We start from the raw sequence: 24,740 nt of genomic DNA, 5'->3' as shown, positions 1-24,740 counted from the left end.
TCAGGCCACACCTTGAGTACTGTATACAGGTCTGGAGGCCTCATTTCAAGAAGGATGTAGAGCTGTTGGAACGAGTACAGAGAAGGGCAACAAGATTAGTGAATGGAACAAAGGGTTGCTCTTACGAAGAAAGGCTTATGTTTTGCAAATTACAGTGTCTGGAACTAGGCACCGGCGAGGTGATCTGATAGAGGTGTATAAAGCCTTGAATGGTTTGAGCATGCTCAATGCCAATGGGATTCTTCCTTTTGTTCAGAATAATTACCTGAGAGGGCATAAATTCAAATTGAGAAAATACAGATGTAGGATAGATGTGTGGAAATTTGCCTTTAGCCAGCGGGTAGTTGGTTGGTGGAACAGACTTCCATCCCTTGTTGTGGAAGTTGATAGCCTAAATAAATTTAAGGCTCAGCTGGACAGGTATTTTGAACGGAAAGGTGAAGTGGAAGTTTTTTTTTTTTTTTTTTGGCTGATTCTGCATAAGTTTGCTTTCTTGCATCATATGCCTCTGCCAATGCTAATGCTAATAAACTCACACTTACACATTACACAAACTTAACACTTTTGGACAAATGTCTAGGGGCCACCAAAGGCTATAATATAAACATAAATAAAAAAAATAAAAAAATATGTAGCTTGATTAAAAGTTCTTAATAAAATATTATTAAAACTATCACAGGGAAATCGACCAGAGAACACATGCAATTTACAGACACAAAACACATGGGTAGTTGAAAGCAGCTTTCTTGGTGACCCTAATATAATAGCTAATATTTGGCTCACGCGAGTAGCGCTATGGCTAAGATCGCTGTCTTTTGGCGTAATGCGGCAAGCCTGGTTAACGTCTCGTTTCCAATTTTAGTTACTGTATTTTTAAAATAAAGTTGTTACCACTATGGTACAGCTATATGGTAACGCGAATGGTTATGGTTAAGAATTTCATTGTTATGACCCACATACCTTGCATTCAGTAAACAGTTCTAAATCTAGTATTTGTAATGTCGTACACATTGGAACACACAACGTGCAAACCATTGAAAAAACACCAACTACACACCTTTTCATTAGAAATTCAACTTTTCACCGAGATAAACCAATTTGCAGAAAGAAAAAAAAAAAATACAGACGTGATGTAAAGGTTCCTCATGACCTGAGTTACCTTTGCACTAATTCAAAACAACATAACGCCACTCTGTTATCGTATTCTTTTTGAAATTGTCTTATCAGTGCTCAGTTGCACTGCATTTTACTGGTATCTCAGCGCTCATTTGTGATCACATGTTGACCACTAAAGTTTGGTAGTCAACATATGATTTGGATGCAATGAGTGGACATCTGTTCGTAGATATTGCATTTCTTTCCAGAATCGCAGATATTCAGAAGGAGTTTCATCATACAGCCTGCCAACAGCAATCAGTCCGATAAAAAATACTGTGCAAGCTGATAAGTGTATCTGTGTTCGGTTGATTGTCTAGACTTCCTAGACGAAATGGCTTATAATAGGTAGTTTAAGCGTGCTATCAGAAACAGATAAAATCATTTTCTACTCTTGGATAAAATGTAGCGATAAAGAGGCTTTTAAGCGTGCATATATTTTTTTTCTCATTTTAATACAGTTTATAGCAATAACTACCTAGTTTCAGTTTGGCATCTGATTTGGTGTATCTTTTTATTCCCTGAAGAAAGCGCTGAGTCGTTTAATCTGCTGCAACTGACCCGCGAACATTAAAAGGTTTTGAAGCTGGCAATTTTTCATTTATTTTTTGTTATTGGTGCAATTGCGAATTCACTATTATGCAATGGCAACTGTAATAACATTTATTTACAAAATTATGCAACCCTGTTGTCCAAAGCCATCGCTGTAGAAGGTTGTTGTTGTAGTAAGGTTTTAGAAGCATCAGCGACTAAGACCATATACAGTATATTGCTCCGTGTATATTGTCTGTAAATTTTTCGTGTTCTGTGGTCGATTTTCTGTTCGCTGGACAAAAACCCCGAGTTTCCGGGAGAAAAAAATCATGCTACCCTGAGACAGACTAACTCAACCACATTGAGAAAAAAGCCCTTAAAAATTCCTCACATCATCGACGGGACTCGAACTCAGATCGTTTCCACCCGGTGTGGGGGAGAACGGCGATCCTACCAACTGTGCTACCACGAGGTCAGCCATCGCAGTAGCACCTTTTCCATCCCACACCGGGTGGAAAAAGGCTCGATTTCGAATCTCGTCAATGAAACAAGGAATTTTGTATGGGCTTTTTTTTCACAGCGTGGCTAAGTTAGTCGGTTTCAGGTGGGGGTTGCATGGTTTCTCGTTCAGCAAAACAGGAAATTCACGGGGCAATATTGTCTAAATAGCTGATGCGCAAAAAAAAAAAAAAAACACCTCTTGTCCAGAGGAAGGTCAACAAAACAAAGCAATTAAACAAATAAATATAAAATAAAATAAAGAAACAAAAAATATATCGTTCGAAATGACTTCACCAGGAATCGAATTTATAAATAACCAGAATTTAATGAGTTACTCTTTAGATACAAAATTAATAATTGAAGTGTTTGAGCAAATCACCAACGGACATTGCAAATCAGGATGATATAAGCAGAAAGATAACATATGAACCAGTAATGTAATAGTTAAAAGAGTTTCGTATGTCTTTATTACTTCGGATATACGTAATCAAACCAGACATTGGCATTTTTCCCCTTAATTATTCCTTTTTTCTTCTTGTAAAAATTGAACAAAGCGATATAAATGAGGGATGAAAATAATAAAAAAAAGTATGTCGTCATTGGGATGGGAATTTATTGAGTAAAAACACTGAAATTTTATATTTGGAACCTTAATTTTGGCCTCTGTCATTCATTATTTCTAATTTGTAACGAAATATTTTGAAAATGTTTAATTTTATTGAAAGATATTTATGTGTTAGGAGTTAGTTAGTACTATACTTATATTCAATATTCTTTAATTAAAAGAAATCCATCCGTAATCAAGGCTTTAAATTATATCTGGTGGGAAGTGGAATATACTTTTGGAAAATATTTTTATGTTTTAGTTTGTATCGCCAACTATATTTTGCTTATTATCTTCTCTTTACAGTATCTACCTATATACAAAATTTCAAGAGAGTAGGAGATTTCGACATGATGTTGAAAGTTCACTTGTAAGAAGTATTCAATATTCTATTTGACCTATTTCCACCAGAAAATAAAAAAAAAATTCGCGGATATTAAATAAATAAATTTTCTGTTTATACTCCGGGACGACCAAACGATCAGAGGAGTTTACAAGATACACAGAATACAAGAAACCGCACCGTATTCAGCAGCCACGGGCTTGAACCCCGGTCACTCAAGGCACGTGTACCTATGCACACGCGCGCCTGACCACTAGGCTACGGACGATTTAACCAATATGTTTATATCATAACTGCAGAAGAATCATTATTACATAATGAAATATAAAAGTTTGCATTTATAATATAAGTAATACGTATGTGTTTATAACATACAATGTCTGTATATAATATAAATTTACATAAGTCTACGGCGAAAGTTTCAGCTATGAAAGATATAAAAAGAATTGTACATTGTATATATAAATTATTTTTATAGAGTTCATAGCTTGGGGCTTTCGCCCTAGACCTAACTACTTCTACTTCATTTACTGCACTATCTTGCATCTCATATATTGTGGATGTATGTGGAAACTGGGTTGTTTAGGTCCTCACGAAACCTGCCTGAAATCCCAAGGATCGAAATTGAAGTCTGAGTAGACGTGTCAACTGGGATAATTTATGGCTGTGAGTTTGTAGTGGCTTGTTTCACGTCTCGTGTCTGTCTTTTTTTTTCTTTCTACCAACATTTCGCTTTCACCTATTGTTTATCAGTGGTCTTTTTCGAGATTTACAGTTATTTTTATCACAAAATTAAAACTCGGGTCTGGACTGACTTGTCAACTCTGAGCTAAACTGAAGTGGAAGGTTTGATGTGTGGCTTTTTTTGTTTCAACCGGGTATTTCACGTCTCCAGTGTTATCCATCCGAATAAATTTTGGATGGATAGCATTCAGGAAATATAGTCACATACTGTGGAGCAATGTTCCAATTTGTCTGAAACGTAAAATAATGAGCCAGTGTATACTCTCCACCATGACTTATGGAAGTGAAACTTGGGAACTCACCAAAAGAATGGAAGAGAAGCGGAAAACTACATACAGCGACGAATGGAATGAATTATATTAGGAATCAGACTGTTGGATAAGAAGAGAAACACATGGATTAGGCAGCAAACTCAAGTAAAGGACATTGACTTGAGCAGGACACATAGCTCGAAGACATGATGACAGATGGACTAAGAAAATAACCGAATGGTACCCAAGAGGAGCTAAAAGAAAACCTGGAAGACAACAACGGAGTCGGACAAATGAAATTCAAGAGTTCGTAGGCGGTAAATGGATGGCCATTACACAAAACAGAAGGAACTGGAAAGTTGCTGGAGAGGCCTTCATCCTGAAGTGGATTGAAAATGGCTGACGATGATGATTTCACGTCTCATGTCTGCCTATCTGTCCGTCTCTCTCTCTCTTCCCCCCTTGTCTGGCAACTTTTTCTTTCGTCTACTGTCTATTACAGGCTTTTTTTTTTTTTTTTTTTTTTTTGAGATTTGAAGTTCTTTTTATTCATAAAATTAAAACTCGGGTCTGGGTAGTGTCATACACTTTAAATAAAAAGCAATATACTTCTCCATTGGAGCAGTGCTTTTTATTTATAGTGTAATAATCCAAGGCAACTCGTGGCGAAATGCCTCCACAATATGTGATCGATGTACTAATTAACAAATCCAGTCTGTTTACGGCTACGTACAGAAAGAGCTATGGCCGACATGTACAATATACATACGTGAAATAAATTTTATATAATATACTATATTTATTTGGAAATTATGCAACCCTGTTGTCCAAAGCCATCGCCGTATAAGGTTGTAGTAGTAGTAATGTTTTAGAAGCATCAGCGACTAAGATCATATTGCTCCATGTATATTGTCTGTAAATTGTGCGTGTTCTGTGGTTGATTTTCGAATGAGAATTTCGAACGCAATTCGAATGAGATCCCTGAGCTCGATGTGACTCAGCTGGTTCACAAATGTTAGGTTCTGTGGTATCGTCTCCGTAATCAGTGTGACCAGTGGTGTATCATCCTATCATAGTAGTGCAGCTGCATCAGCTTGGAAGGGAGAGAGGGAAATGAGAACGTCACATAAAAAAATAAAAATAAATAAATTATGCTGCACCAGGGACCAAGCTCGTGATGATACGGTACTGGTTGTGACAAACCAAATAACCCTAAGATTTTTTTAAACATCCCTTTTGGGAACCAGTGCTTAGTTGATAGCACTGCTCTGAACCTTGGCACCAAGGTTCCAATGCAGTGCTTAGTTGATAGCACTGCATTGGAACCTTGGCAATGGCCAAGGTTCCAATTTTAGCGCCACCAGACTGTTTTCATACTATGAACATTACTCAGTTTTTGATGAGAGTTACTTGTTTTTCCTCTAGAAAATCAAGGTTTATTCAACCCTCAAAAAAGGAAAATTAACTACAGAATACACATGACCGACACAAAAATATTTCCCAGTTGTACACATGCCCAATTGTGGCCTGAATATAGACTCTTTTAGGAGAAGCCTAACTTTAAGTAACGAGAAGCAAATATACCGTTATTCAAATAGGAGTATTTTATTGAATATATTTAATGATTTGCTTTATGTTTTTGTTGGGTTTTTGTTATGTTTTTAATTCAGATATCCATATCCATGTTAGCGTTCAAGTCAAAATGTCTGAATTCTATGGAGGCCTGAATTAACATATTTTTCGACAAGATATGCTCTTAAAACATATCTTTTGACTATCTAGGGAAAAAAATAAATATTTTCGTCCTGCATAATTAATCTCATATTTTTAAATTAAATTTTCATATTCCAAAACTGTTTCATCCATTGCTCTCTAGTTTATTTTGATCTCTAGAGCCTACAAGATGTTTACAAGGCTCTCCTTTCTGGAAAAAAACAATTGCGCAAACAGTGGGAGTTTATCTGACCTACTTAGGAACGATGTTTTAGCACGTAATCAAAGTGATCTTTGCATGTCTAGAATAATAAATAGGTGTATACAAAGCATATTATAAAAATTACCCTTTGAATTTTAAAAAAATGGTTTTAATGAATTTTCCCATTCATCTGAGTATTTCAAAATAACTTGCACAATTTCCCTCTCAGAGAACGCTGTAGCTTTAGAATGCTGCAATTTTTGAGGAAAAATATGAAGAACGACGAAATTTAGAAATTGTGTGTTAAAAATTAACTACTTAAAGATTCGTACATGTCTTGTATCCTAATCTCTACTTTTAGCCTTATTAAACTATAAGGTTACTGCATTCAGAACTTATGGTTAGACAAAATAAACTCCAGTGGTCTGTATGTTGGATGTGTCAGCACAAACTGCCTGCTGACTAGCTCATCATTCTCACACCTTACACTGTTGTTTCTTTTTGTGTGGAATGATCGTTAGCGTAACGAAGTGGCACTGATCAGATTAAAAATGCTTGGTTGAGCAATTTGTATTCTGCGATTAGTTAGCACATAAACTATGCCCGTCTTATTTCAAAACCGTCAAAAATTTGACACATCCGATTATATTTTGATCTCTTTCTTAGGCATATAAACTAGGTTTTAATGTAAATTGGCGAAATTACCATACTGGCTGGCAGGTCTTTTATCCCTTGGGAGGGGGAGGAGTACGAGGCTGGTTTGTGGTTGTTAAAGATCACATGGGAGCCGTTCATAAATCTCACGGGAAGGGAAGAATTTATAGTTCCGCCTGTGTAATTTAGAGTTTTAAGTCGCAATGGGTTGTGAAAAAGTTATCCAAAAAAAAAAAAAAAAAAAGGTGTAGTTGAAAGATACTTAATACTGTCCACAGAGTTAAACAACAAGTTGACAACACTGAAAGTTTGGGTTTTAACAGTTTCTTGGAACCACTAAACAGAAGCAAGGTCAGCAGCCCTACCACCGTTTATATAGGTTATTCTTTGAATGTATAGTATGTTCTGATTTCTGGTAAAGTGCGGGATCGAAGTTAAATCGAGATTCTTCCTGATTTTGGTGATGAATATTGACTGCATTTCAGTCGCTTCATATTTTATACAACGAATTGAGAAATGTATTAGTCTTTAAACTGTGTTATCAAGTCTAAACTGCGCTACTGTTCCGAAAGGCTTTTTTTCCCCCTTTGTTAAAATGTCCCAAAAAACTTTGATTGAACTGAGCTAGAAATCATCATTCTTCTCTTTCTTGGTGATTCCTTTCTACTTCTCTCTCTCTCTCTTTCTCTGTCAGGGTAACTCGGGGAATTTTTTTGGCTGGTGCAGCATAAGCCTCAGGCTTCCTTGTACCATATGGCTGATAATAATAATAATAACACAATTTATAACTGGTGTCTGCCGAGTTCCGGATAAGTTTTCCAATTGTCTGCACCTTTTTTCCTTCTCAGCTATGATTCGGTAACTGCTGATACAGGAACTTTTTTTGGTTATTTGGTTACTGTAAATTTTGTACAATTTCCTTATGCGGTTATAAATATTTGTGCTTGATCAGTAAAACAGTCCTTAAATAAAGAAACAGTTTAGGGTATAGCGTGTTTGAAAAGAAATCATAATACTCCAAAAATTAATAAGGCTAAAACTATTTACTCGTATTTCTACAGCATGGACGATTCCTCTTTTTTTTTTTTTTTTTTTTTTTAACTCATCCAGGGACTGAATTATTGGGGGAGGGGAAACAATTGATAGCCGAGCTATTCTTCACTTGGTGGAAAATATTGTATTTCGATTCTATTCATTTGTGAAGTATAATGATTTTTATTCCGATGTTCTGTACTTCTGATAAAAAAATATTTATTGGTTCAAGAATCATGTTTATTTTTTTTAATCGGGTTAGATTGGATTTTAATCGGATTTGGATCCGTTTCGAAATTTTATCATAGCTGCCCATGTAGTCCCAGAACAAGCACTGAAAAATGAACTTATTTACCAAAATCTAATTGAATTTAAACAAATGTAACAGACGTCTACCCCACCATCTCCAATTTTTAAACCAACTGCTAGCGGCTCGTTTACATCCAATGAAGCTTTTATAAGATTAACCTATATATATATATATTTTTTTTTTTTTTTTTTCCCCGACCGATGTGTGTGTCGACCAAAGATATAAAGGTTACTTCGTATCATATATTGGGGTACAAAGGACACACCTTGTTGCCATCAATAAATTTAAACTAACTCTCGTCCTGATTTGTGACTTTCGCTAGACAACAAGGAGAAGTGTAAACTCACGCGTCCAATCTTCTATCCTTGTTGATAAGTAAAGGTTGAAATTTATTTAGTTCATCATCTTTTTCCCAGAAGCTGAAATAAGAAAGCCACAACAAGCGGACAAAAGGATCATTATTTATTTGAAGTTATCACAGGTCAAATTACGACGTCAACGGGTTCTTATATATATACACGTAATTTAAGTTTCATAAACTGTTCACGGAAGTGGCAAATTGCGTATTTCCTTTTACCACCAATAACAGATTCAATGCTTGTTCAACCCTTTAGTTATTAACTATATATTTGCTTAATATTAATTTAACAACAGCATTATTTCAGTCCAGTTATATTAGGACCACATAAGTCAGAAAACCTTTATATCACTTAAAAATCTCTTTATTATTATCCGTGGCAAAATGATGCAAGGAGGCAAGTTGATGCAACGTCAGCCATTAAAAACTACCTACTTCGTTTGTCCTACCCATTCAACATTTGTCTAATCCTTTAAATTAATTCAAACTAACCGCTTTCACAATACCAAGCGGAATTTTATTTCTAAATTAATTACTCTCTGGTTGAAAGCAAATTCCTGCACATCTATCCTGTGACCATTATTTTACAATTTAAAATTATATTACCACGTGCGTGTCGTTTGAGAAAGAGCATGGACGCCATCAGCATTTACGAGTTAATCGTAATTCACTCGTAAATGCTGAAAACTAGTAGTTGATTACTCCATTTAAAGCTTTAAACACTGCAATCAGCTTCTCTTCACAGATGCTTAGTTCCAGACGCAGCAATTTGCAGAGTTCAAGTCATTCTTGGTTAGAGTATCTCTTTTTTGTGCTTCTGACTAATCTTGTTGCTCTTCTCTGCACGCATTCAATAGATCTACGTCATTCCTAAAATGAAGCGTCCAAACTTGTATGCATACTAAGATACTGCTTTAGGGACACATTTTAGTAATACGTCGGAACTAATTGGGATTCACCAATTCAGATAATTGATTTAATTTGAAAGCAAAATTTTAAATTCAACTCTTTTTTTTTTTTTTTTTTTTTTTTTTTATTATCCAACAATTCCGATTTCCCTAAGCCGAATTTGGTCTTCTAACTGATACTATAAATATTCTGAATTTCAAGAATAGGTAGTTTTTTGATTATCACTTGAGAAAAGAAGCTTTATTCTGAATACGATTTAGCGGCAATTATCAGCCAAGACGGCCTCCGCAGCCGAGTGGTCAGGAGTGGGAGTGCAGTAGCACACGCTCTTTGAGTAGACCGGGGTTCAAGCCCCTGACTGCTGAATACGGTCGATCTGCCAACCCGCACTGGACCAGCGTGGTAGATTATGGTCCATTTCCCTCAGCATGAATTGTTGAGGAGGCTTCCATTCTGCAGTGGGTTGATAATGGCTGCACTTTACCTTTTTACCACTGAAGAGAATCTCAATTAACAGAGATGTTTGAGTGGAGGGAAAGTTAAAAGGTTTGAGGAAATACCGCTGTAGACTGATATATTCCAGGTCCCAGTATCAGAGAGAAAGGGTCCTTCGTCTCCAACTGTCAACGACCCTGCTCTAATAAAGAGTATTACTTGTTCCCAACAGAGAGGGAAAAAAAAATATAATAAAATACAGAACAGTGGTGGATGGCCAGTATTTACAATTTCACAGTTGATCTGCAACTGACCTAATACTTCTGGTTAGCCCCTGTTACCCACAATTCATGCATGCGTAATATGGGCTAGTCAGACGATGAAGGTCCATTTAAAATTTAAGATAGCGCTTCTTAGTGTACATTAGTATGGTTTATTCTTTCATTTTAGTACAGAATTATTATATCCTCAGCTCTACATTTTCGTCAATTTTACATTCATTTTGTTTGATCCAAAAGCCCTCGAGGATAGCACAGTTGGTAGAATCGCCGTCCTCCCCACAATCGGTGGAAAAGACTTGAGTTTGAGTCTCGTCGATGACGGGAGGAATTTTTATGAGCCGTTTTTACAACGTGGCTGAGTTAGTTGTCCTCAGGCGAGAGTAGCATAGTTTTTCCTCCCGGAAACTTGGGTTTTTAGTCCAGCAAACAGAAATTCGATCACAGAACACACGCAATTTACATACAGTATATACGGAGCAATATGGCCTTAGATGCTGATGCTCCTAAAACCTAATACAACCAACCTTAATCCAAAAAACGCAAAATGGAGTTTCTCTATATATTTATAGTTGTGTACATACAGTATTTGTGAGAAAACAGTAGCTGTGAACTAATGTTTTCTGGATTCCTGAGTGAATTGAAGCTTTTAGAATAAATTTTCCAGAATAGATTCTACAATTAAGTCGTGATTAAACCTTTTTTAACCACGACTTAATGTTTTAAGGGACAGCCTGGAAAATTCATTGTGAAAAAATATAAATTAAAAATAAAAACACAAAAAAAAATCCTCACACATCATCAACAAGCTAACAGTTTGAAATGGGAGAAGTGGAATAATCCGTCCATTAGTAATGCAGAATATTCAGAAAACCGATTGTAGTTTTGTTGTAGGGTTTTAGGCGCATCAGCGAATTAGACCATATTGCACCGTATAAAGTATATAATATTATGTTTTTATACTGTGGTGTGTTCTGTAGTCGATCTGGCTGTTTTCTGGATGAAAAACCTGACTTTCTGGGAGAAAAACCATGCAACCCACGTCTGAGAATGACTAACTCATTCACGTTGTGAAAAAGCCCATAAAAATTCTTCTCGTCATTAACAGGATAAGAACGCGGGCCTTTTTTTACGTGGTCCCAAAAACTGATAAACATGGAAACACACAGAAGCTATTAAAAAAAAATAAAAAATAAATAAGATCCGTTTATACAATAAAGAGAACCACATAAAAATATTTTCGGATTTCCGCTATTTTTATCTCTCTGTTTTTGTAACCTTTAACTCTTTCACGCTGCTGTTTGCAAGCTTCGAGTTATTAACACTATAATGTGTGCAGAGAACTGCCTGCCAATATTGGACAGTTCACCATTACAGCAGTTCTAGGTGAAATCGGATGCTGCTTATCATAAACATGTTACTGTGTTTATACAATTTCCATCCTCCAGAACACGTGACTTACCCTTTCACGTCAAGGGTGAGATAGCATGTTTCGAAAGCAATGTTCAGTTTCCGTCAATATTCCAGACGCTTATATTTCAGTTTCTTAGTGTTGGTAATTCCACGTATCACCTTTCCAAGGTTATAAGGTCTGACTAGCAGCTAGACCAGTAATAGACTCTTGTGATGCACAACTAATCGGAAGTTGTAATCAACTGACGATTACATGCGTCACTAAATAAAAAATTAATAAACACAGCTTTGGGTCATTGATAAGATTTAATTCGGAAAAATTCCATTAATCGCTGCGCATTAAACAATCCTAAAATGGTTAGAAGCTAATTTCTTTCTTTTATGGACGCAATATCCTGATATTAAATCTGATATTCGATACGATTTGACAATTTTGTATGATTTTTTTCCCCCCGGTTAATCTTTAAAAGCGGGTATACCTTTCGTGGATCTCTGCGACAAGCAGTGATAGACATTTTTTTGGTCACATTATGAGACATCAAGAAGAATACGCAATGCCACAAATCATTCTGACTGGAAGAATTAATGGTAAGAGGAAGAAGAAGAATATCATGGCCGGATAATTTGAAGCAACGCAAAAATAGAACAATTATTCCATGATGTTTACGACAGATGCTGATCGCCAATCCCAGATGGGACGGCAACCTATGATGATGATGATGATGAACGATGGACAAGTGTAGCAGCTCCACTTATTGCTCTGGCAGGCTGTTAATTGCCGGTGGTTTTCGTTAGAGTGAATGCTATCTTTCCACCGAATAAAGCCTGCAAGTTTGCGTTAGAGTACATATACGGAAATACGGGGTACCCTTTTCTAAAGATTCTGAAGATACGAAGGAATGCAGCGAGAGTGAATGCAGTCTTTTGGCGCTGGTTTAAAATCGAGAAACGAGTTTCCTCCGCCTTAGCACTGTCTTTAAATCGGAAAACGATTTCAAATTAGTACCAAGGAGGGGGGGGGGGGAATCGTTTCCCGATTTTAAACCAGCGCAAAGACAGCATTCACTCTCTCTCTCTCTCTCTCTCTCTCTCTCTCTCTCTCTCTCTCTCTCTCGCTCTCTCTCTCGCTCTCTCTGTATTCCCTTCGCATATTCAGAATCTTTAGAAAAGGGTACCCCATGTTTCCGTACTGTACTCTAACGCAAACCTGCAGGCTTGAAAGGCTCGGTGAAAGGATGGCATTCACTCTAACGCAAACCACCGGTAATTAGCAGTCTGCCAGAGCAACAAGTTGGAGGAGCTACACTTATCTATCATTGCTTGTTGCAAAGATCCACGGAAGGGGTACCTGCTTGTAAAGATTAACCTTTTTGGTTTTCTTTTGGATAATCTAAAATCTTGTCAGTCTTGCATAAAAAAACAAAAATCATTCCGAAAAGAAAATTCTTCTCACAATATTTTATATTTTGACTCCAAGTTGACCATAACGTTCATCAGCTTCATAGATCAACTGCCCTTAAGATTAAGCAGAGGTGGTTAAGCAGGTTTGTAGTAACCCACCCCATTTAATTAAAAGTGCATACATAGGCCAGTCGCCCACGAGAGATCGTATCAGTAAATATTATTATTGTATGTTCCTTCTGTGTTGTCTTGAAAATGTATAGCATCAATGACGTAAAGTGAAATGCATAGTCACAGAGGAGTTTAATTCTAAAAATCTTGTTTTTCCAGACTTTTTGAATTCTTAAATTTTAACAATTCAAGAGTCGAACTTAAAATATGGAGGTGTTGTAAAAGAAAATGCCTTGCTAAAATATATGTATGAAAAAGATGTCGTTAGAGAAAATTGGAAATAAATAATCATGAACCTGATTCTTCATTAAGTAATCTTGTTAAGTGCTATTTTTTGGGATGATCCATAATTAAATAGTTTTATTTTGTTATTCGCCTTTATTAACGAAATAACTGAGTTATAATTTCTGTATATTGTTCTTGTTTTTTTTTAGGAATTTTTGTTTTTAGATCGTTAATGGATCATGAAAAAAAAGTTATCAGCCAACTATCTGAAACGCCTTCTTAAATTATAAGCAAATTGCACTGTTAGAAATGAATCATATTTCACCACTAGGAGTAACATAATGGTATTAGTATTTTTTTAAACGCAAATCCTAAATATGAAAGGCTTTATAGTACTTAGTAAGATGCATGGGTTGAACGCCGAGAAGAAGACAGCAATACTTGACATTAGACTCGAATTTCTAGATTGTTAATGGAGGTTGTTAAAGAGAACAGAGGTACGGGAGATAAATGAGGAAGAGAAAAACTTGGTTCTGCGAGTTTTGAGTTGGGTAATGAATGGATGTTAACTTGTGCGGATTGTGTTCGGACTGGTTTGGAAGAGAACGATGGAATTAGAGATGCCGATTCAAAAGAACAATATCCATAGAACTATCTATAGAAAAGACATGCAGCAAAGACTGAATGTGTATGAGATAGAGAATGGAGACACTTTGTAAGGGACTGGTCATTTGTTAACCTGTTAACCTGAATGTCCTCTTTCGAATAAAGTCTAGAAGCTTGAGAGAACTTTAGATGGCCCTACTACAGAATATTGTCACACCACAGATGTGGGAACAGTGTTCCATGATAGGGTGAATCCGGGGTTTAGAGAGAGTGAGTAGTTGTTTAGAACAAAAGTAACGCTGGGAGAAAAACGAAAACCCGGCTTTGTTGATGCAGAGGAAGAAATATTTGTGATGTGCTTACGCCAAGAGAGATTAAAAGTCAGGATAATCTCTAATAGATAGATGTGATGTTGTCTAGAAATATGAGTGTCGTCGAAGATGAGTCTAAAAGCAGTAGCTTCTTTTTTCTCGCAAGACTCGCATAGCAAAGAACTCAACTCTAAAACGATTGAAATTAACTAAGTGTTCTTCGACCCACTGGAGATCAGCATTTAAAAGGATTAGTAATGGATAATCGAAAGTTGAAACTTTTTGTGCACAGCCAAGTTTCTCATTTCTCAAAGTGGAAGGTGGATGGCAGTCTGCTATCACAAGCAAAACTATGGACGGGATTTCCAGTCAGTTTTCATTAATATACAAGAAAATGGTGGAGGAAAGAAGAGCCGTTTATCATTATCGGGGGTGCGTGGTTAGAGATAAAACTGGATAACTAATTGAAAAAAAAAAAAAAAAAAAAAAAACAGTCGATTAGATATTTAGAACATCTTTATAAAAAAAATACGATCAGAATCCTTGAAATATCACAAGCAAAACTATGGGCGGATTTCCAGTCAGTCTTCATTAATATACAGGAAAAGAATTGGAGAAAGAAGAGCCATTTATCATTACCGGAAGTGCGTGGTTAGGGAAAAAACTGGAAAACTATTGCAAAAAACACCCCATCTTTATGCCAAACACGATCAGAAGCCTTGAAATATCAAAAGTAACTGTTTGTGTTTCACCAAACTTTTCCATTGAACCTGTCAGAAGATCAGACAATACATCACTACTGGATTGACACTGACAGAATCCATATTGCCGATCATTGATCAAATGGAAAATTTCTAGACGGTTTAAGAGTTGTCAATTGATAGATTTCTCCATTACTTTAGACGAGTAGAAGTTAGTGTAGTGGGGCAGTAATTGAATGGGAGGAATTTGTTACTCTTTTTAGGAACTGGCTGGATATGAGCAAATTCCCAAGCAGAAGGAAAAACACCAGTGGAATAAGAAAGTGTAAAAAGGCGACACATAAAAAGAGCAGATGTTTGAAGAACAAATGGAGAAATTTCATTAGGACTTTTAGCTTTCGTCACATCCAGAGTATTCAGAATTCTTCTGACACTCTTCTGAAGGAACACTACAGGAGGTACTGAATCGCGTGTATTTGTTTGTCAGGAGGTGAATTACCAAGATCTTCGATACAAGAGTTAGAAGAAAAGTAGGATGCTAGTAAATCGATTTATCTGTAGCTGAGGATGCATTAGAACCATCAGGTTTTGACAGAAGTGGAAGTATAGATAGATAGAAGTTGCTACCAATAGCTTTGGCAAGAGACCAGAATGCTTGACTACCATTTGGACAAGAAGAGAGTGTTTCTTACTATTAACCTGTTCAAAATAGAATTTTGATTGGTTAATAACTATTTTAAAATTATTGCGAGCTTTAGTACAAGAATAAACTGAAGCTGGAGATTTGGATGCAAGCTAATTGCGATATGCTACATTCTTTTCTTGAACAGCTTGATCACATTTATTGGAAAACAAAGTTTTAGATAATTTACGACATTTTAAGGTAGACTGTGGAATGAAGATTTCGTCCTTTCAAGAATATTTTCGCTGACACTATCTCAGGAAACATCAGAATCGGAAGATTTAAAACAGTAATCCAAACAAAGAAAAGAGGAATTAAATCATGTGGAAAATTCTATTTCATACTCTTGTAATGCCAAACAACAAGGGGCTGAGAGTGGCCAAGAAAGAGAGGTTCCATTGAAGAAAAGATCATCACCTAGTATCAGGCGCCCAGAGTGATTAACAGAGTTGGGCGAACGAAAAAGGCAATTTCTGAAAAATAGGCATCTTCATGGTGACACAATGAAGTGTGTAATGCTTAAAACAGTAAACTAAATGCTAATGGCACCTTTATTATTTCTCATATGACTCACAGAAGGGGACATTTAAATTGAAAAAGGACGGTTGAAGAACAGATATGCATGCAGAAATTTACATTAGGCCAAAGAGTGATGCTGGAATAAATTTCACTTAGTGTTGTGGAAGTGGGCAGCTTGAATAAATTTAAAGCTTGGAACAAATTATTAGAAGGAATGGGCAACTGAAGTGGGTATATTTTTTTCTGGCGCTATGTAAGTTTTTCTTCCTTACATCATGGTGGCAATATTAATACAACTAATAATAAGTGGGAAACTACCAAGTTGATGACTTGAAAGAATGCGGTTTGGTAGCTGCTACTTCGTAAGAAGTCAGTCCTACGAATATGATGAGCAGTATTGGGATAATGGGGAAAATTCTAGAAACAATAACCCGATTAGTATCTTCTAATATCAGGAAAAGAGACAGTAGTGACAGTGACGGACGTGTGATGATCTGGGAATAGCTAACTATTTCGTGTCTATGGTTGCAATATATACTTCTAAAGATCTTTAGCTGTAGTGTTCTTATTAGTTACTCCAAACATGAAGAGTATTAGAACCTGTTGTTGTCTAGTACCATGCATGGATTGAAGATTGGAAAGACAGAAAATATTTGTTGACACTGGACTTTAGTTTCTATATTTTGTAATAGCAAATACAGGAGAAGGATGATCAAAAGAACAGAAGCAAAAGTGATAAAGGAAGAAAAATTAGTTCTGTGAATCTGGAATTTATCTGTGAATGAATGGTTGACCATCTGACTCATGTATTCGGCCTGCTTTGAAAGAAAGCGATGGAATTACAGGTGCTAATTCAGAAGAATAGTAACCGTGGAAGTATTTATAGAAAAAAAAAAACAGTGCTTTCTTTGTATCTGCATGCCAGGGATTTGGCATGTTGAAGTCTCCTAATATGTGTTGGTAAGTCAGTCAACAGGTTCGCTGCGATCCAGTAATATGCCCAATCTGGTACTGCCATCATGATCTTGGGGTGGGGGGGGAGGTAGAATATTAAAAACCTTTGCCCGGTACTTATACTCTCAAAAGGCTTCAGAACTGCTAGTTTCGCTACGTCGTATTCTTGTTGGTCTTATTTAAAAAATATAAATATCTATCTTTTAATTAAAAAAAAAACTCCCATTTCACACATCTATTCACTCCAAATGCTTGTCCAGCTCAGCCTTAAATTTATTTAAGCTATCAACTTCTACAACAACAGATGCAAGTCTGTTTCAGCAATCTACTACTAGCTGGCTAAAGGTAAATTTCCGAACATCTATTCTGCAACTGTCTTTCCTCAGTTTGAATCTTTTCTCCCTCAGGTTCTTCATCTGAGTTGGAATCCATGCCCCCTCAGGTTCTTAATCTGAGCAAGACGAAGAATCCCATCAGCATTAAGCTTGCTCAACCTGTTCCAAGCCTTATACACCACAATCAGACCACCTCGTATGTGCCTCGTCTTTAGGTGCTGCAATTTGCAGAACTTTAGCCTATCTTGGTAAAAGCATCCCTTTGTTCCCCTCACCAATCTTGTTTCCCATCTTTGTACTCGTTTTGCAACTCTACAACCTTCCTAAAATGAGGCTTCCAAACCTGTACACAATATTCACGGTGTGGCCTGACCATTGACTTGTACACCTGGATAATCACCTCCTTGTCCCTGCTAGCAAGATTCCTATATATCATTGACAAGACTCCATGACCTGCTCTGGCAGCCCGTCTGCACTACTCAGCGAACTTTATATCTGACAGTATTCAAGGTGTGGCCTGACCATTGCCTTGTACAACGGGATAATCATTTTCTTTTGCCTGCTAACAAAATTCCTATATATTATTGACAAGACTACGTGACCTGCTCTGGCAGCCCGTCTGCACTACTCAGCGAACTTTATATCTGACAGTATTCAAGGTGTGGCCTGACCATTGCCTTGTACAACGGGATAATCATTTTCTTTTGCCTGCTAACAAAATTCCTATATATTATTGACAAGACTACGTGACCTGCTCTGGCAGCCCGTCTGCACTGCTCAGCGAACTTCATATCTCACCACACAATTAGCCAGGTTTTTTTCACTCTTCACTTCCATGAGTGTAGTACCTCCCAGTTGGTACGTTTCTCTTGGTTTACTGCTACCCATATGCAGTACTTTGCATTTGTCAATGTTAGTTAAACTTCAGTTGCCACTTCTCAGCCAATTTGTCCAACTTATCTCGATCCAGTTGCAGAAGCATTTTGTCTTTACTGTCATTAACAACCCTGCCAACCTTTGTATCACCTGCAAACTTCGACATTAAGCCTGATATATTTTCATAAATATCATTGATAAATACACAAAACAACAATGAGATCAGCACTGAATCCTGGGGAACTCCACTAATAACATTAGTCTATGAAGGGCAGTGTCCACAGATTATTACTTTCTGTCGTATCCCACTCAACCATTCCGTTATCCATTGTAGCAACTTGTCCTTAATGCCATATCGCTCCAATTTGTACAGCAGTCTTCCATGTGCAACAGTATCAAAAGCTTTCCTGAAATCCAGGTCCTTCATATCAAAATTATTTTTTCCATCCAGTTCCTTTGTGACCATATCATAGTGTCCAATCAAATTGTCCAGACAAGAACTCCCTTTAACAAACCCATGCTGTGTCTTAACTACTACCGCAGTCTTGTCTAGATGATCCTGCAATGCTCCTTTAATCAGTGACACCATTATTATCCCCGGAACAGAAGTTAAACTAACAGGTCTATAGTTACTTGTGTCATCTTTTGAATCCCCTTTGTGAATTGGGAATACATTTGCACACCTCCAGTCCATGGGGACCTCACCGAGTCTAAGGAAGCTCTCATAATTATGGCTGAGGGGTTTGCTTACTTCCTTTGCTGCCTCCTTTAATATAACTGGATAGATCCCATCCACCCCGGATGCCTTCCTTATATTTAACTTGAACGATATTTCCTCCACTTTGCTCTCAGTTATTACAAAACCACTCAGTCCCTGTTAGAGTTTGTATAGCTTCTGGCATTCCTCTGCTTGAATAAATCCTGATGTGTGAATGTAGATGCAAAATACTCATTCAGTTTATCAGCTACCTGAGCATGATCATCAATAGTCAAACCATCTCTGTTAAGTGGACTAATCTGATTCATCCTTTTCCTTCTAGAGTTTACATAAGTAAAGAACCCTTTGCTGTTTTTCTTTGCATCCTTTGCCAAAGATTTCTCGTAATCTGCCTTCGCCTGCCTAACCTCCTTTGTGATTTGGTTATAGATTAGCTTATAGCGGCCATAGGTTTCTGTGTCGCCTGATAATTTATATGCATCCCATACATTTTTCTTCTCTGCCGCGAGCCTCATTAATTCATCTGACATCCATTTAGGCCTAAACCTTGAACAGTATTTCTTAGTTGAATGAAAAGCTTAGTAGCCTCCAAGGTCCCTGAAGGCTTTCCATTTAGAATTAACCGTTGGTAACATCATCAGTTGATCCCACTGTATAGAATTTAAAAACTGTCTGAGATCACGGTAGTCACCTTTACGAAAGCAAAAGCCCTTCCCTTTACCCTTGATGGTAGTTACATTTTTAAGTAAATCCCACATCAGTATGCTGTGATCACTGTCACCCAGTGGTTCCTTTATCTGAAAATTCTTAATGCATGAATAATCACTGCTGATAATCAGATCAAGAATATTACTCCCTCTGATTGCCCCTCGAACATGTTGCTGTAGAAAACAATCCTCCAATAAATCCACAAAATTCTTGCTAGCATGCGAGTGACCAATCCACAAGTTCCAGTCAATATCTGGAAAGGTAAAGTCTCCCATTATAAGATATTCTGATTTACTGGCCCACTATATTTCTCTGCACAATCATTGTACTCACCAGATTCATTAAGCCTATAACACACACATCTACTCTCATTTTCCCTTTCCCATTGTTCATGTCAGAGCACACTGACTCAATTTCTAAGAAAATCTAAGGAAGTGCATCCAATTGACATTGGTGGACAATTGCATTGTCCACCAATGTCAATTTGATGCACTTCCTTAGATTTTCTGTGTTTCTTAACTAACAGCAAAACCCTGCCTCTCTTCCTATCAATGTCTCTCCTTTCTGTACACATTGTACTCCCGAAATTCAAATTCTGCACTGCTTATAGCTGTGTCACCACGTCTCTGATATTCCAACAATATCCGGCTTTGGTGTCTTGACCAGCACTTCAAACTCATCATATTGATTAACTATACTTCTAGCATTGGTGTACATCCAAGTATACATGCACCTGTTCCTACTCTTAGTTGCCCTAACACAGCTCATGTATTTACTTGTTTCGCTATGACTGCAAGCAGTCTTGGAAATCCCCAGCAACTTGCTTTCCAGGCTACTGCTCATTTCAAATTGAAGCAGTGCAAGAATCACTTTCACCTCTGTCTGTGGCCACTGTTAATCTTTTAGCCTGTATATTCCCCCCAAGCTAGCAGTTTTCCGATCCACCTAGCACTACCTCGATAGCATCAGCAAATATTCTTGCACACTTTCCATTTTGGTGTACCCCTGTATTTAAGCTTGTATTTCTGTAGAAGCAGTCTTTCCTGTTAGTAGCACAGACCACGGTGGACATGGTTCGTGTTTAGTTTATACATATATATGTATTATTATTTTATTTTTTTGAAATCTAAACTTATAATTCAGCTTATATTTGAAAATGAACCGCAACCGTGCATGTTTCGAATATGAGTTTAACACCTTGGGTTTAAATCCCGTCAATCGCACTTGGAATTTAATTTATCTTTTTTTTTTCTTTTTTTTTACTACGCAGCTGAATTAATGTCTCAGGCGATGGTGGAAAGATTTTTCCTCCCGGAAAGCCTGGTTTTTTGTTTACAAATAGGCAAATCGACCACAGAGTATACAGTTTATATACTATCTCCTCACAGCCTTAGTTGCTTTTGCGCCTAGCGCACACAACTTCTTAATACACACATAACACCAGAGATAATTTCCATCAATATGGTGCTAATCTACTAACGCAGTCTTGTCTATTTCCCTTATTCCTAGTGGATTGTGTCTATTGAATCCAATAAGATAAGACGAATTAATAATTCTTGAACGTGGGGAGTAAAAAAGGTCAACTGCAGCTATTATCAACCCACTGCAGGAGGAGTTGAGGAGGCTTCCATCCTCAACGATTCATGTTGAGGGAAATGGACCATAATTGCCACGCTGGTCCAGTCCGAGTTGGCAGATCGACCTTATTTAGCAGTCAGGGGCTTGAACCCTGGTCTATTCAGAGAGCGTGTGCTACTGCACTCTTTCTTTTGACCACTCGGCTATGGAGGCCGAACGTGGGGGGGGGGGGGTAAAATTGGTTCCAATCTTGTAAAATACTGGATGTAATAGATATTACATTGTATACGTATAAAATATACACAGGCATATTTCTTTTCATTTCATTCTAGATCGATTTTACAGTAAATGTTAATGAATCCCTTATTATTCGTAGCCCCATTGTCCGTTGTTCCGTTAAATCGTTGTCGCTTGTCTTTCATGCGCACATAACGGTCCGTGATATCTAACATCGAGTCATCAGTTATGCTTTGCGTATATATTGAGAAGTTCTGAAAATTTCTTATAAATTTAGCTGGTAACTTAACGTTACTTTCCATTATTAAGAATTTCAAGACTAATTTAAACATGCTGAAAATATCTGCAGAGGTCCCAATACACTTCTTAATGAAATTAATATAAAAAAAAGGAATAAGCTCTTGTTGGTAGCACACTTGGTAAGTTCGCGTTTCCCCACAACGGACTGAAAGACCTGGGTTCGAGTCCCGTCAAAGATGAGAGGAATTTTTATGGGCCTTTTCACAACGTGGCTGAGTTAATCGGTCTCAGGCAAGGGTAACATGGTTTTCCTCCCGAAAACTCGGGTTTTTTGTCCAGAAAATCGGCCACAGTACACATGTAATTTACAGACAATATACACGGAGCAAGATATGGCCTTAGTCCCTGATGCTCCTAAACCCTACTACAACGATATAAAAGAGAAATATTTTTTTCAGGTGAGCATATCTAGCTGAATTAGTCCTAACGTAGATGAAACAGGAATCTTTTGGAAGCGTATGCTTTCTTGTACCTACTAGAGAGCATACGCACAAGAAATTGTTGTGCAAGATTAAAGATGCTGTTTCCTGTTCGGCGGCACTATCTGACTCATTAAAGGAAGAAACTTTTTATTTATAACTTACATTTCATGAAGTTTACACTAAGGAGAAAAAAAAAGTGGCGACTCAAGCTTACGAATTATGCGGGAAAGAGAACCAGATGTACATGGAGTAAGGAGGGGACTGAACTGAGCAGATAACTGTTTTCTCCTTAGTAATACTTTATAGTCTATTAAAATTGAAAAATGTAATCTTAAAGAGCACCTGTGTTTTTTTTTTTTTTTACCTACATAAATACATTAAGGAGGTTGATCGGCCACATTATTCAGCGTTTTCTTTGTTCGTCATGGTTCTAAGAGCATGAGTACGACTAAACAGCGAGGACTTTAAATGTAAATGGAGGTAAAAATGTAACAGTTTTTCGATTAAAGGGGCGATAATATTATAGGTCACAAATGGGAAGTCCTAATAATGCTAAATACCATCATATTTTGTACACATATGTAGCGTATTCAAATTATACATAGAAATAATCGTACGAGTAATATACACGTCCTGAGGTCAAGTTCTACAATGGGCGCGTCTTCGGAAGCCCACACCTCCATATCATTTTGGAGGTGTGGGCTAACAAGGAAGAAAGAATCGCTACCATTGGACAGAAAATGCCGGTCGACTAGGGAACTACTGAAACCGGCTAGTTATTAGAATTATATTTCTTTTAAAATATACATATAACAATATATGTACATGCACGCACACACACACACACACGACACAGACCAAGACAATTACAAAACGAAGGCTTAAAAGTATTTTATATTCGACTACATTTCGATAAAAGATAACAAAGTAACTATCATTTACTACATTTCTTTTCTTTTCTTTATTTTTATAAGATGATCTGGGTGGTGATATTTACGATATTTTAAATGATTAATAATAATAGTATTTTAAAAATAATTCTAATTATCTTTCAACAAACGGAATTTAACAAAAATAAATAATTCTGAATTTATAATCATTAAATAAATTGAATGTACTGTAATTAATTTCAACTTTTATATTTGTGCATGACGCCAAAAGATAAACTACTCTGCATATAGCTGACGCCATCTGCTCAAAAAAAACAGCTTTAACTAATTTCTATATAAACAGATAGTTGGTGCTTTTTTTGTTTTCTACAAAGAATTTTCCTCTTCACAATTTCAGGTATCGATAAATAATATCTAATAATTATAAATTAAATAAAATAAGTTAAGTTATAAAAAGAAAATTTTCTTTACCGTTACTTTCACTCGGACTGCGTCTTTCATATGCAGTCTTATGAATTCTGACATTCCACAAACCATGACGCTTAAAGCTATCGAATAATCACCGGGAATGGAATGGTCATTCGAAGTAAACAGAATAAACAGCCGGTCACTAAGAGGTTTCTTGAACACCCGCTTAGATTCCTTAGCGCAGAAAACATTCTCTGCTTATAAACAGCTGTTCATTCTAAAAGATCACTTCTAGATCACGGATAACCCTCGTAGTCGTTCATCTGACGTCGTTTGACGTCCATGATTATAGTGGCGTCCTCTGGCGGACTGAATTATTTTTTTTATTAGATTATTAATACGATTCTAGCATTTCGCCTATATGGGATACAAAGTTCAGAAGCTTTGATTGATATACATGTACTGTAAATTTTCGTTTTAATCATCCGTATTAACTACGACTGATGTTATCCATTACGATATATAATTATAAATTAGGAGAATTTATGACATATCTGATAAAATTAATAAAAATAAATGACTAAGCCACCGATGACAGAGAAAATAACTTCTTGGTGAACTGAATAAAGTCTGAATACAAGAAATGCAGTAATGTCTCTTTTATTGCAAAGAAAGAGAAATGATGTAGGTTTTTTTCACTTGTGTTAATCGTGGAAAATATATATGCAGGTTTTCTTAATTTATGTTATTGGTGGCAGTGATATTTATGACAATAAATATTACATTTTAAATTACCATTGGTATTAGCAATGGCAAAATGATGCAGGGAATCCAGTATTATGAAGAAAAATAAAATGAAAAGAATAAATTTGTATAAGTGCGAATACGCATCCCCAGTCACCTGTTTTATCCAGGTATCTGTCCAACCATTTTGTAAAGATATATAACTTGTCTAGTTTCACGCAGTTAGGATGTTTCAATGGCTAATTACCCTTTGGCTTAAAAAAATATGTTTATAGTCTGCAGTTACTTAATTTAAATATACTAGTTTTTGCTACTTGAGAAAGAGAAAAGTCATCCTCATCAATACCGGGTTACCTTCTAAGCAAACAGACAGCTGTCTAGAGTCCATCTTTTGGAGAATCCGATTTTATCAGCAAAACAGTATATGAATAATGAATTAGAAAATGATTGTTGTCTCGGGGTTCGAAGAGTTGCTAATCCGGTTGGATATATATACTTATAATAGATTTTTGGCCCTT

The 24,740-nt window shown here is 36.7% G+C and overlaps 1 protein-coding gene across 1 annotated transcript in view; it reads right to left on the bottom strand.

The window, feature by feature from the left end:
• LOC150090344 (TBC1 domain family member 25-like) overlaps positions 1 to 23,761 on the bottom strand; it is a 58,180-nt gene extending 34,419 nt beyond the window's left edge. Inside the window, exon 1 of the mRNA XM_090369079.1 lies at positions 23,542 to 23,761. Within this exon, the coding sequence (XP_090225205.1) occupies positions 23,542 to 23,607 (66 nt within the window). The 5' untranslated portion in view covers positions 23,608 to 23,761. The remainder of the gene's footprint in view (positions 1 to 23,541) is intronic.
• Positions 23,762 to 24,740: the final 979 nt, after the last annotated feature.

The sequence above is a fragment of the Mastigoproctus giganteus genome, chromosome 2, assembly GCF_048544385.1.
Source record: "Mastigoproctus giganteus isolate SK-2022 chromosome 2, ASM4854438v1, whole genome shotgun sequence".
Classification (NCBI taxonomy): domain Eukaryota; kingdom Metazoa; phylum Arthropoda; class Arachnida; order Uropygi; family Thelyphonidae; genus Mastigoproctus; species Mastigoproctus giganteus.
This window is presented reverse-complemented; position numbering and strand designations above follow the sequence as displayed.